This window comes from Notolepis coatsorum, assembly GCF_963971535.1.
Source record: "Notolepis coatsorum genome assembly, chromosome: 4".
Lineage (NCBI taxonomy): Eukaryota > Metazoa > Chordata > Actinopteri > Aulopiformes > Paralepididae > Notolepis > Notolepis coatsorum.
In genome coordinates this window covers 48,387,886-48,402,187 of record NC_140168.1, presented here as the reverse complement: position 1 = coordinate 48,402,187, position 14,302 = coordinate 48,387,886, and the positions used below count along the sequence as shown (strand labels likewise).

The 14,302-nt window shown below is 39.3% G+C and overlaps 1 protein-coding gene across 1 annotated transcript; it reads left to right on the top strand.

Annotated features, from left to right (window-relative positions):
• The first annotated feature begins 2,393 nt into the window (after positions 1-2,393).
• LOC311227753 (uncharacterized protein) lies at positions 2,394-7,471 on the top strand. The gene is made up of 6 exons (XM_084313537.1): positions 2,394-2,517; positions 3,707-3,775; positions 3,890-3,991; positions 5,217-5,386; positions 5,505-5,569; positions 7,250-7,471. The coding sequence occupies exons 3-6, from the start codon at positions 3,925-3,927 to the stop codon at positions 7,281-7,283; spliced, it is 336 nt and encodes a 111-aa protein (XP_084169663.1). The 5' UTR covers positions 2,394-2,517; positions 3,707-3,775; positions 3,890-3,924; the 3' UTR covers positions 7,284-7,471.
• The last annotated feature ends 6,831 nt before the right edge of the window (positions 7,472-14,302 follow it).

The following is a 14,302-nucleotide window of genomic DNA, read 5'->3' as shown; positions in this document are numbered from 1 at the left end:
CAGCAGGTGGCGGCGTGGCGCTGATAGTGCTGGGAAACCTGACTGATTGATTGATTGATTGATTGATTGATTGATTGAAAAGTTTATTAACAGATTGCAGAATGGGTACAGTACAGTACAGCTCAATACATACAATTGTTAAGAGGATGCAGACCTGAGAAAGACTTTCGTCTTGTTTCCATCAGGGTCCCCCATTTTCAATTCATCATATGACACACATGACATACAGATAGACAGTACTGCTACATCTATACATTTATGACATACCAGATTTTCAAATACAGTACTGTTTGTGATACTAAAAAAAACAGAAGAAGAGTATATACATTTGACATAGAAACTGTGCATTGGGGGAGGTTGGGTAGGTGGGGTGGGGCTGTGATCACAATCCTGCCTGATTAAATAACATGTCTGACCGTTCTTCTGACCGTTCTTCTGACTGTGTGTGTGTGTGTGTGTGTGTGTGTGTGTGTGTGTGTGTGTGTGTGTGTGTGTGTGTGTTAGGTTGTGACCAGATACAAAAAGTCCAAAAGCAGGACAACAGTAAGATTTTGGTGGGACAAAGTGGGACAGATAGATAATGTAATTTTTTTTATTATAATAACTTGTCTTCACCGAATAGATAAAGGTTAAATCTAAATAAATACAAATTAAATACAGAATTATATCTCTCCACATTCATCTTGGCACTGGCAGCCGGCTTGTTACCACCTAACATCTGTTTTAAATATTCAAACTTTATCACTTGACAGGAATGTCTTGTGTTCGATATTTTTTTTTTGCTTCAAAAAGAGGGACATCCTCTCAATATGTGGGACGCGGTCTCAAATGGTGGGACAGTACAACCAAAAGGGGGACACCTGGTCATGTGTGTCTATCCATAGCTCTCATTTAGCCCAGGAGAATCTTGTCTAAGCTTAGACGTCTACCAAACTTTCACTTTTCACCCCATTTTAGACATTGTTTAAACGTCTAAGCTTAGACGTTCAAAACACGTCTAAGCTTAGACGTCTACCAAACTTTCACTTTTCACCCCACTTTAGACTGATTTTAGACGTCTATGTCATGACGTTGAAACAACGTCTAAGCTTAGATGTTCAAAACACGTCTAAGCTTAGACGTCTACCAAACTTTCACTTTTCACCCCACTTTAGACTGATCTTAGACGTCTATGTCATGACGTTGAAACAACGTCTAAGCTTAGACGTTCAAAACACGTCTAAGCTTAGACGTTCGAAACACGTCTAGAATAGACGTCTACCAAACTTTCACTTTTCACCCCATTCTAGACTGATTTTAAACGTCTAAGCTTAGACGTTCAAAACACGTCTAAGCTTAGACGTTCAAAACACGTCTAGAATAGACGTCTACCAAACTTTCACTTTTCACCCCATTCTAGACCGAATTTAGCCTAGCCTTGATTGACATTTTTTATTAACAGATTGCATAATGGGGACAGTACAGTACAGCTCAATACACACAATTGTTAACCCTTTCACTGCCACACTTAACCCTTTCACTGCGACAATACACAGTATGTTAACCCTTTCACTGCATATATGTAGTATCCTCAAGAATATGTGCATAATATGTGGAACGCCCTACCCACAGCTGTAAAGGAATGTGAATCACTACCCACTTTTAAAACCACTCTCAAGGAGCACCTACGGAAGACTGCAATTCGAAACTGGCCCCTGTGAATATCCTAACCCAACCCCCTCCAATGTACAGTAAATGTCCTAACCCAGTAATACACAAGACCCTCTTCTTGGACCTAGTAAGGTTTCGTCGATAATCCAATGTACAGTTACCCCCCCCCCCACGCCTACCCACCCCCCGCCCCACCCAACCACCTCCAATGTACAGTCCGCCTCCCCCACCCCACCTACCCAACCCCCCCCACCCCACCTCCTATACAATGTACAGTCTCTTCGTCAAATGTATATACTCTCTTCTTTTTTTTCTTTTTTTTTAACTCTTTTTGTATCACAAACAGTACTGTATTTGTAAATCTGGTATGTCATAAATCCAATCTCCCCCAATCCCATTCAGTTAGCTGCAGCTCAAATGTATCCCCTTGCCCCACTTTGCCTTTTATGTGTCTGTCTGTGTTTTGTGTATTTGTATGTTTGTTTTTGTTTTGCTGCCATTTTGGCCAGGTCTTGCTCGAAAATCTTTGATCTCAAGTGACTACCTGGTAAAATAAAGGTAAAATAAAAAAATGTATGTCATATTATGTTATGATGAATTGAAAATGGGGGACCCTGATGTAAACAAGATGAAAGTATTTCAGTGGTCTGCATCCCCTTAACAATTGTGTGTATTGAGTTGTACTGTGTACCCATTCTGCAATCTGTTAATAAACTTTTCAATCAATCAATCAATGAGTGGTGCTGAGAGGGGGTTGGCAACGCGGAAGTCTCGCGTAATCGCACGAGAGTTGCCCGTTTTAACACGGGTTGGAAACCCCGTTTCACCCTGTTCCCTTCGCGGAAGTTCACGCTGTCTACAAGCAAGGTAAATATCTGTCTCAGTGTCTCCGTTATTTTAATCAAATGTGGCCAAGTCCATTACTATTCCCTCTCGAAACGTAACCGGGTTGACTACTATATATCTAATGGCATGTGTAGTTGGTTCATACGAGTGTACGTGCTTGTATTTCTCTAAAAAATTGTTAGATCTTACATGTTGCACGCGCACTACGTGATTTCAGTGATGGCTGCCCCCATGCTACCGCGTTGAGGCCTGCTAGCTAGCTGCTCTTATGTAGAATAGTGTACAATTAGGAATACTGTCACTATTTTATTAAAATCTGCGCATTGTTGTGGCCATCATAGGCTGTATTATTTAGCCTCAGATTGTTTATGTTCATGGTATTAACCGCGCTAGTCTCAAAGCTAGGCTATCATGTTAGCATATGCTAACGTAAGCCCCAGTCTGACACTAGCTGTGTAACATTACTGTCGCATATCTCGCCGGTAGGAATAACTATAGATGTATATGGGAATAACGACCAAGTGGCACAACGTTAGTCCCTGGCTTTATAGACAGTCTCCCCTCCTAATGTACAGTCCCCTCCCCATCATATGTATATACTCTGTCAGGATCTAGGGGTAACAGTACTGTATATTTGAATACCGTTTGTCACAAATGTATCAGTACTAAATACCTATATGTCCCTATGCCATAAATGTCATGTATGTTGTGTATGTCATAAATGTCTATATGAATTGAAAATGGGGGACCCTGATGGAAACAAGACAAACGTCTTTTTCAGGTCTGCATCCCCTTAACAATTGTGTGTATTGAGCCGTACTGTATTGTACCCATTCTGCAATATGTTAAATAAAGTTTTCATTCATTCATTCATGAATGGGGAATATGTGTCTCTCACACCATGTCATTGATTGATTGAAAACGTTATTAACAGATTGCAGAATGGGTACAATACAGTACAGCTCAATACACACAATTGTTAAGGGGATGCAGACCAGAGAAAGACTTGCATCTTGTTTACATCAGGGTCCCCCATTTTCAATGTCAGATATGGCAACTGCAGCTTAAATTATGCTGTGACCTGCTGCCAATATCCTGTGTAACTAAATCGAATATACTTGTATTGAGAAGACACTTGTACATTAGTCTAGAGGTCAAATACTTATGTTAATCCCTATTTAAAATGTAACGTTCTGTTGCATGTGTCCAGATGCCGGGCGTCAGTGAAAGATGTGAACCTACAGGAGTTTGTTCGTGCCCTGGCGGCCTTCCTGAAAAAGTGAGTTGACTTAATTAATTTCCTCCAATGGTGTGACGGTCACACTATTAAAATAATATAAAAAAAGTATATTCCACAGGGCCTCCTGTTATGATACATTTCTTCTGTCACCAGGTCAGGAAAGCTGAAGGTGCCAGACTGGGTGGACCATGGTCAAGCTGGCTAAACACAAGGAGCTGGCCCCTAATGATGAGAACTGGTTCTACACCAGAGCTGGTAAATTGTGACATCATCCCACCATCTCTTGTTTCCACTGCTGTTGGTATTAGTTGCGTTGATTAACGCAACTAGTGTTAGCTGTAACATTTGATGGCTGACGTAGCAGCTCTAATGTTTGCAGGGCTGTACACTGCAACGAGATGATCGCAAATTGCCTATTAATTTGGCCGTTGCGAGTGAAAAATAATATCTGGGAGCAACGTTGTGAGTAGTGATTTCAACCTTCATTCGCATTTCACTCCTAAATTAATCAATACAAATTGGATAAAAAAGAATTGTAAAACTTTAGCCTACAACCAAGGCTGTACAGTGCGACACAATGTTGTGGTGCTATGAAAATTGTCGTTGAGCTGAGCTCATCAAAATCAATGGAGGACTTTCAGGAAAGTAAAAAACGCATAGCGCTTGCCGATTGGTGCTAAGAACAGCAGGGCGGGTGCAAGCGATGTGACGTAATTGGCAGACTCGACTGTCAATCAAAATTATTCTGTTGCCGGCTGAATGATTGAATGAATGAAAGCGTTATTAACGATTGCAGAATGGGTACAATACAGTACAGCTCAATACAACAACAGTGGACTGGAGGATGAAGACTAGAAAAAGACTTTCGGCTTTTTTACATAAGGGTCTTCTATTTTCAATTCATCAAAACATTTAGAGACGTACAAATATACAATAGTTTCCTAAAAATGCTATTTATTGATTGATTTAAAAACTTTATTAACATATTGCAGAATTGGTACAGTACAGATCAATACATACAATTGTTAAGGGCATGCAGACCAGAGAAAGACTTTCGTCTTGTTTACATCAGGGTCCCCCATAAACGCACCCGTGTATTGAAGCTTCTGTAGCATGTCACAGAAATATTCTGTACTTGTTTCAGATGTACCCCAGACAAGGCCCACTCCCAGGAGAGACAAATTTCCTCTGCCTGAAAAGACTAAGATTATAAATAGAATTTACCATATTATAAGTTATTGCTGGTGTAAACATTCTTACAGTTGGGTAAAAATGCCTAGACACTGGTGACCGTTGTTTCAACAACTAACAGTGATAAAATCTTAGCATGTAATTTGAGTTTATTCCTCTGTGAAGTATGGGAGAATACATTAAAACTCCTCAGTCACAAACGGGTTGAGTTGTTTTGCACAATATTTGCGGTTATTTGAAGTACGGAATGTTTTCACTACATTTAACTAATAATTGTCATTTATATCAGGGTTCCAGAGAAAAGTGATGGAGACCCTCCTGGAAATCAAGGATGATATCAAAAAACTCCACAAAGAAATTCATCCGGATGGGAGGGTCGACATACACCCCTGCCAGACAGAGGAGGCGTTGAACCTGCTTGAGGAGGACCTTGAAAGGGTGGACATCAGGACAAAAATGGTGACTTTTAAATCTTTTCCTAGGTTAGAGATTACTGACTCATATGTTCAAAGGATTTAAATTGTATTGTACATGATGTTACATTAATATACATGTCATTTGGTTTTTTCTTATTCAGATATCCACATTGACGGGGATCGGGGGAAAGAGTGTCCGCGACTGCACTAACAAGATGATGGACAGGTATTTATATGCATGTACAAAGATGCAGGTTGAGGCAGGCAGGCATGCGTTCTCACTTTCTGTGTTTATGTTTGGAAAGACCAGATGAAGTCAGACGCGTATATTATATTGATAGTAAATGTACTGAGGATGGACAGATGATGTTGACATTTAAACAAAAAATACAATGCATAATAAATGTGTTCATGATCATCATCATGCAACAAAAAACAATGGGAGGAAGGGGTTTTATGAAACTGGTGATACACTTGTAGTCCTAGTACAGCTTTTCCCTTCAATTTGTATTTGTTTTGACTAGTCACTTGTTGAATTGCTTGAATTATTAATGTCATGACTTTCTCTTAGAGACTCATGACAAATGCAGTCATGTCCCGTTTTAATTTAAAAGGGGGTGGTCTACGAGACAAGAGGGCCTTTAAGGAGACTGCCCTCTACCGTGTATGTTGGAACGGATAACGGAATTTAAAAAATGTCTAGAGGCAGAGAGCAGAGGAGAGATAGGAGAGGTATTGTATTTCATGACTGTTGGGAACTAGGCTTAATGTAGCACCTACCGGTACTTCCACGGATTAAGCTAAGCTAGGCTAACGGTCCAGGTGTTCCCTAAGCCTAATGCAATGCATGCATGTCTAACTCCAGGGAAGATGTTTAATAAGCTAATTTCCCAAAATGTTGGGAGTGTTCCTTTAAGTTGCCTTAATGTTCAAAGGCTTAACCTGTTACAGTATATTTATGTAAATATATATATAAATGTGCGAATTGGCTATAATAAGGTAATTTATACGCCTCCTATTCTATAATAATATTTCTAATGGCATTGGTCCGGATGGGAGAATTCAGTACTGTATCTACAGAACCTTCGGTTTAATCATCTTCCCTTTATTAATTTCCTTAGATTTTTTTGTACACATGATCTCAAGAAGGTACTGAACGAGATCAGTGGCAGTTTTTAATGTTTGGTCATTATTAGCATGGTGTTATTCACTGTCAAAGATGCAAAGAAAAATCTTAATTCATATTCTCCTTTCTTCACAATTTAAGCAAGCCTAGTAATAGACACAATATTTCTGACACTGTGATTACGTTCCCTGAGGTCCATAGATGTCCCTAGATACCAAGAATATGCAAATGTCCTTGTAGAAGTGGAGCAATATTTTATTTACCTAGTTGCCTTAATGTTCAAAGGCTTAACCTGTTACAGTATATTTATGTAGCTAATATATGTAAATATATATATATATAAATGTGCGAATTGGCTATAATAAGGTAATTTATACGCCTCCTATTCTATAATATTTCTAATGGCATTGGTCCGGATGGGAGAATTCAGTACTGTATCTACAGAACCTTCGGTTTAATTATATTCCCTTTATTAATTTCCTTAGACTTTTTTGTACACATGATCTCAAGAAGGTACTGAACGAGATCAGTGGCAGTTTTTAATGTTTGGTCATTATTAGCATGGTGTTATTCACTGTCAAAGATGCAAAGAAAAATCTTAATTCATATTCTCATTTCTTCACAATTTAAGCAAGCCTAGTAATAGACACAATATTTCCGGGGGTCATCCCTACTGCTGTAACCTACTAATGCTTACCACTTGTATCTATTGCTATGTCCGCCCATCACAATCACGTGAGTTGTATTAACGCCTGTCCCGTCTCCCTGTCTCCCTGTCAGTGGCTGTCCAGGAGTGTTGGACGTCCCGTGCTGAAGACCGGGAGGATGCGACCCCCTCTGCGCCTCTCCGACTGTCTCGAAGTGCCGAAGACTGGGAGGATGCAACCCTCTCTGCGCCGCCCCTTAGCTCAAATAGATCCGCTATCAGCTCTATCTTTAATCTTCAAAATGTTCAGTTGCTATGTATGTGTGTTGGGCCAGCCTTTAGTATTTTAAAATAAAAAGAAATTATAAAAACGGCTAACTTTTGACTATTCCATGTTATTGATGTGTTAATGTTTAAACAATGCATTTTCAACGCTCATGCTTTAATGTAAAGTTTGGTAGACGTCTATGTCATGACGTTGAAATAACGTCTAGGCTTAGACGTTCAAAACACGTCTAAGCTTAGACGTTAAAAACACGTCTGGAATAGACGTCTACCAAACTTTCACTTTTCACCCCATTCTAGACTGATTTTAGACGTCTATGTCATGACGTTGAAACAACGTCTAAACATAGACGTTCAAAAAACGTCTAAGCTTAGACGTTAAAAACACGTCTGGAATAGACGTCTACCAAACTTTCACTTTTCACCCCATTCTAGACTGATTTTAGACGTCTATGTCATGACGTTGAAACAACGTCTAAACATAGACGTTCAAAACACGTCTAAGCTTAGACGTTAAAAACACGTCTGGAATAGACGTCTACCAAACTTTCACTTTTCACCCCATTCTAGACTGATTTTAGACGTCTATGTCATGACGTTGAAACAACGTCTAAACATAGACGTTCAAAAAACGTCTAAGCTTAGACGTTAAAAACACGTCTGGAATAGACGTCTACCAAACTTTCACTTTTCACCCCATTCTAGACTGATTTTAGACGTCTATGTCATGACGTTGAAACAACGTCTAAACATAGACGTTCAAAATACGTCTAAGCTTAGACGTTAAAAACACGTCTGGAATAGACGTCTACCAAACTTTCACTTTTCACCCCATTCTAGACTGATTTTAGACGTCTATGTCATGACGTTGAAACAACGTCTAAACATAGACGTTCAAAACACGTCTAAGCTTAGACGTTGAAAACACGTCTGGAATAGACGTCTACCAAACTTTCACTTTTCACCCCATTCTAGACCGACTTTAGCCTAGACGTCTATGGGCCATTTAGACGTCTTTTAAACGTCTATTCAACGTAAAATTGCTCAGAGGGAAGGTTTTCTATCTATTTTTTTTTAAAAGCAGTGTCCTTGAATTGTATTGCAATGTTACAAGATGTCTCTATTTTTGAAAAAGCTGTCTTGAGTGTCAATTGAATTGTATTGCAATGTTACAAGATGTCTAATTTTTTTTAAAAGCACAGCCTTTGAGTGTGTATTGGACTGTATTGTTATGTTGTTGCACAATTGCACAGTTGTAAAGTGGTTGCACAATTTGAAAGGTCACGATATTGGTGTTATTTCAATACATTTAATCATGGCCCATTTCATGACTATTTTGTTGGGGCGAGGGGGGGGGGGGGGGGGCAAAATATTTTGGTCCGCCAAAGGGGGGCCTGACAGAAAAAGTTTGAGAAGCACTGCATTATAGCTATCCAAACGTGTCTGTGTGTGTGTGAGAGAGAGAGAAGGGATTATGTCCTTTCATCATAATCTTCATCCTTCATCAGTCCTCCTCTACTGGTCTCTTTGGTCCATAAACTCTGGCCTTCAGAACATCAAATGTTTGCTACTAGCAAAGTCTCACAAAGGACTACGACTTTTGTGAGGCCAGAATTATATTGGCTCTTCTTTGTGGATGTGGACTCTGGACTGCCTTTCTTTTTCTTATCTGGTTGTAGCTGTCACTTTTTCCTCAAAATCAGAGTTAACTAATCTAAAGTATTCATTCAAAGTCATTCAGAATCAGAAAGGTCTTTATTGCCAAGTGGTTTACACATACAAGGAATTTGGTTGTTTGGTGCGACATTAACGGACAGACAATTAAGGTAGAATAAAATAAAATTGAATATAAACTAAATTAAAATATAAATACAATAGAATATAATTATATAATAAAATAGGCCAGGGCTGTACAATTGTGCATTCAACCTTTTATGTAATCACAATCTCTTATTATTATTACCCTCCCAACAGCCCCAAGCCTTTTCATAATCACAAGCAATCCAATATTACTTGTAATCAGTTTGGATATTTGTAGTTTCATATTCATGCCTCTGGACATTTTACAATACCTCCATGCTCTGGACAGTGTCCACACGAGAGAGAGAGGAATTATGCTCACTTCAGAAGCCATACTGTAGGCCTACTATAGTTAGCCTGTCCACTCATGATTAATATACTTAAAAGTGTGATATTTTCAGTTACTTGTACTTTGTGCATTTAATGCTATATTGAAGCAGCAGCAGCTGTATGAAACATTGACGTAGCAGTAGCTCTGTGACACATCGCAACATTGAGTAGCAGCAGTATACAGCGTTGACATATTGAAGTAGCAGAAGCAGCAGCTGTGTAAAGCATTGACATATTGAGTAGCAGCAGTAGTAGGCTATACAGCATTGAAGTGGCAGAAGCAGCAGCTGTATACAGCATTGTCATATTGAAGTAGCAGCAGCAGTTGTGTAAAAGCATTGCAACATTGAATAGTAGTAGCAGCAGCTGTGTAAGGCATCGCAACATTGAATAGTAGTAGCAGCAGCTGTGTAAAAGGCATCGCAACATTGAATAGTAGTAGCACTACTGTAGCAGCAGCTTTATAAATGATGAAACAACAGTAGCAGGTGTCTGAAGCAGTGAAGTAGCAGCAGCTGTGTGACACATTGGAATTTTTCACTGGTGTGAATGTTGGGGTGTTGGATGAGTAGATAATATGCATTAACACATTGGACGCCAAAATCGCTGTTCAGCTTTATTGCCCGCCATGCGTTGTCTGCCAAGATCGCTGTACAGCGTTTTTTAGATCAATATTTAATTTTTTCCCCATGGCATTCATAATTCATCCACCCACCAGGGGCGGATTTAGGATTGTAGGAGATCCGGGGCTTAGCCCAGATAGGATTTTTTTTTTACTTCGACACCACAACCTTTAACTTATACCACCACCTTAAAGCGGACAAAAGGCACTAGAGAACACTCAAATTCACACCCTTTAATTAATGAAGCAAACAATAATAATAATTAATAATAATAATAATAATAATAATAATAATAATAATAATAATAATAATAATAATAATAATAATAATAATACACTGTATTTGTATAGCACCTTTCATACAAGAATTGCAGCTCAAAGTGCTTCACAGCAGTAAAAAAAAAAGACAGGCATAAAATGAGCACAACATTGGCAGATCAAGAGCAATGCATAAAGTGCAGACATAAAGCATAAAATAGATAGCAGCAAAATAGACAAAGTCAAGGTAAGATATAGAACATTAAATCACATCGTTTTTCATATTAGGATCTAAGATCTAGGGTTAACTCACCAAACGTTGAGCGCCAGGACCAAAAGTGACCAAAATTGTAATTTTTCTTTTAGTCATGCTCCACCTGCCTTGTTCTATAAGGTTTTCGTGTTTTGATAAATAAATCTCAACATTTGAAAGAAATAGAATAAAATAATGCAATAGTGCATTGCAATAAAATAGTTATCATCGTATTTTTTCGGGAGGCCGGTAAGGAGTGCATTACAGTAGTCGAATCGGCTTGAGATAAAGGCATGGATCTGGTTTTCAGCGTCCTTTTGATTTATAAATGGCCGTACTTTAGCTATGTTTCTAAGGTGGAAGAATTATGTTTTTGTCAACTTGTTGATTGTGATTTAAAGCTTAGGTCTGATTCTACCATAACACCAAGACTTAACTCACTCAAATACAGTTAGCAGCTGGATAGACTACAGATGGAAATTAGCTTCTGCTAAATCTGGTGCAAACATATTTTCATGTAACAATGATTAATTGTCAACAGAAAAAAATAATAATAATAAATATTTTTTTATTTAATTTTTTTAAAGTAGATTCGGGGCTTTTCAGAAAACATTCGGGGCTTGAGCCCAAGTAGCCACCCCCTAGCCCCGCCCCTGCCACCAACCCCCGGTCCTGCAGCTGGACCCTAGATGTGACTGCAACGACGGCTCAATACCGCCGCCTGGTGGATGGTCGGGCGAGTTAAGGTGCTCCCATAGTCGAGCGGACTGTACACGGACTGGACTCTTTGAGCTTTCATAGTCGAGCGAATCTCCGCTGACCAATTTCCTACATGTCTCGCGCCAGTTTACACCAGTTTACACCTCGCGCCAGTTTGTGTGACACCAAGTGGGCGCCGTGGACGTCCGCGCATCAGAAAATAGGAGCTTCGCACTTGGGTCAGCTTTGAGCCCGCGGGAGTCTGCTCCGTGTACGGTCCGCTCGACTATGGGAGCACCTTTACACTCCAAAACAGGATGTGCCATCAGTGCATCGAGGAAAATCCTCTGGCAGTCACATCTCGTTACGGGACTCCTGACAAACACTATAGTACATATGGATCGCTTTCTAAACTTAATAATCTATATGATTTTGGCGTTTATTGCGCCATACAAACCGGAAATGGACCTAGGCGATCGGCGTCGTATAATTGGGATCTTTCACCGCCAGTCTCATTGGCCCACGGTAAGAGGAATAATGTTATTTTCAACCCGATTGTGCATTTCCTTGTTTGCAAACCATCTGATCAATATATCCACCCAACCTACATAAAGCAGTTACTGATGATCAAGGAATTATAAACGACCCCCCCCCCTTTCCTCCACGCATGATGAAGCATAATGTATACCGATCATATACATTTGAATTTTTTAATATAGCGTGTATGGGAAAGAAACGGCAATCGATAATCTTTACAGCAGACAAGATTAAAAACATACTTATATTCTAGAAGGTATTAACACAACAATGTATGAATGAAAAAGTATAACGTTCCCACATCCTGAACGATAGATAATCAATGTTGAATGGGCCATAGTAATGTCAATATAGCAATACAATTTTAAAAGTTATAGCCCTGCAAAGAAGGTAAACATCTCCATAGGCTTACAATGGTGGCAGACTTGGTACTTTGATGGGCATAACCTATGGCGGGCAATGTGTTAAGGGGATGATTAGATAATATGCATTAAGAGTGAAAGCAAAAGAAGAAGAAAACCAAACAAAATAAACAGCCTGGTGCTCTCATGAGAGAAGCAGCCCAGAGGCTTCTTGGGCTTTAAAGAGCCCCTGCTGAAACAACCCTGCAGCATAGACATATGGAACACAGAACAGACACCAGGAAGAAATAACCCTGCAGCATAGACATATGGAACACAGAACAGACACCAGGCGCACAACTCTGAGGAGCAGTTTGGCTGCTGTTGTTGTTGTTGTTGTTGTTGTTGTTGTTGTAGAGGGGTGGGCCAATATGTGACCTTTAACACTTTGATTGCCACTCACGAGTTTTCTCGGATTTATAATAGTTACGTTGAAAGCCACTCACGAGATTTCTCGGATTATTATTATTATTTTTTTTTGGCGATCTGAAATCATATTGCATCACGCGAGCCTACCCTAGTATACCCAAGAGCCGCCGGCGATCAGATGTGGAAAAAAGTGCCCCCTATCGTCTCCCAGATGACATCAGGGATTTTGGAATGGACTCAATGAAAATGGATGGGGAAAAAAATCCTGTACTCCACATTTTCCAGTCCACTGATGCAGCCGGGGTTACCAGAGTTCATTATGGATCGTCTGAGCGCCGCGGATCATGAATTCTACTGTATACACGTTAGATCTATACACTTCGATCTATCTATTTTTCGAATGGTGATCAGGAATTGGAATATACCAGTTGGATACCATCTGATGCATAGCTGTCAACATTACGATTTGCTAAAATGTGCACGTTTTAGCCCCGCCCCTTCTCCTGGCCCCGCCCCCTCAGTCCGCCCCTCCCACCCGGCCCCGCCCCCTCCCAATGGAGCTGCCTCGTCGCTGCCATCTGCTGGTCAAAACCTGTATTATTTTGTTTTCCTACTTTAAGTAAGTAAGTAAGTAAGTATTTATAAAGCACCTTTCATACATGTCATGTAGCTCAAAGTGCTGTACACAAACATAGGCATATATAACGATAAAAGCAATAAAGTCAGTGATCGCCTTAAGATCAATGTTTAAAGTATAAAGTGTAAATGCTATAAAAATACAGTAAATTACCTTTTATCAAAATATTAACCATTAAATAAAGGTTGTAATCTGTAAATGCATTTGATTTTACTGTAATTTGACAGTATTTGGAAACCATAGATGCCAGACATTTAGTTTTCTTGCAGCTTTTTTTCTTACAGTCTACAGTCAGTGAATCCTAAATCTCCACTAGGCAACCACTTATCAGTCCAACAAGGACTGGGTGAACTAGTTGCTACATTAAATTAATCAGATACCTGGTTGAAAGTGAAATGCTGTGAACATCCCTGCATTAAGTGTAAGACAAATTCAGTATAAATTCAGTTTATGTAGTAGTAGCATTAACATGTTCATATTTATTGAAATCTTACAATTCATACATAAATGTTATGATGAATTGAAAATGGGGGAAGAAGTCCTTCTCTGGTCTGCATCCCCTTAACAATTGTGTATTGCACAATACTGTATTGTACCCATCTGTTAAAGTTAGCAATCAATCAATGTATTACCAGTGTCTTTATACCTTCATCACTGTAGGCTACATATTAATACGACAACTCAAGAAGAATCAAGAGGTTTATTTGTCACATACAGTGAAATGCAGGTGGTCACACCTGCATTGATTGTGCAAAATGCAAAACATATAGGTAACAGGATATGCATGATAAAAAAAGACATGCCATGTTCCTGAAAAAGCTATAAAAAATACCTATGGTCATTAATTTAGCAGTGGGAATATCATTGGAACAGTGTGTGTGTCTATTATGTCTGTGTTGTATGTCTGTATGTCTGTATTGAGCCGTACTGTATTGTACCCATTCTGCAATCTGTTAAATAAAGTTTTCATTCATTCTACAGAGAAAAATGAGATAG

Excerpts from the sequence above, each read along its gene's own strand:
- LOC311227753 (XM_084313537.1), top strand. The coding sequence starts at position 3,925 with ATGGTCAAGCTGGCTAAACACAAGGAGCTGGCCCCTAATGATGAGAAC. Across the intron at positions 3,992-5,216 it reads CTGGTTCTACACCAGAGCTG|GGTTCCAGAGAAAAGTGATG; the intron begins GTAAATTGTGAC and ends CATTTATATCAG. Across the intron at positions 5,387-5,504 it reads TGGACATCAGGACAAAAATG|ATATCCACATTGACGGGGAT; the intron begins GTGACTTTTAAA and ends TTTCTTATTCAG.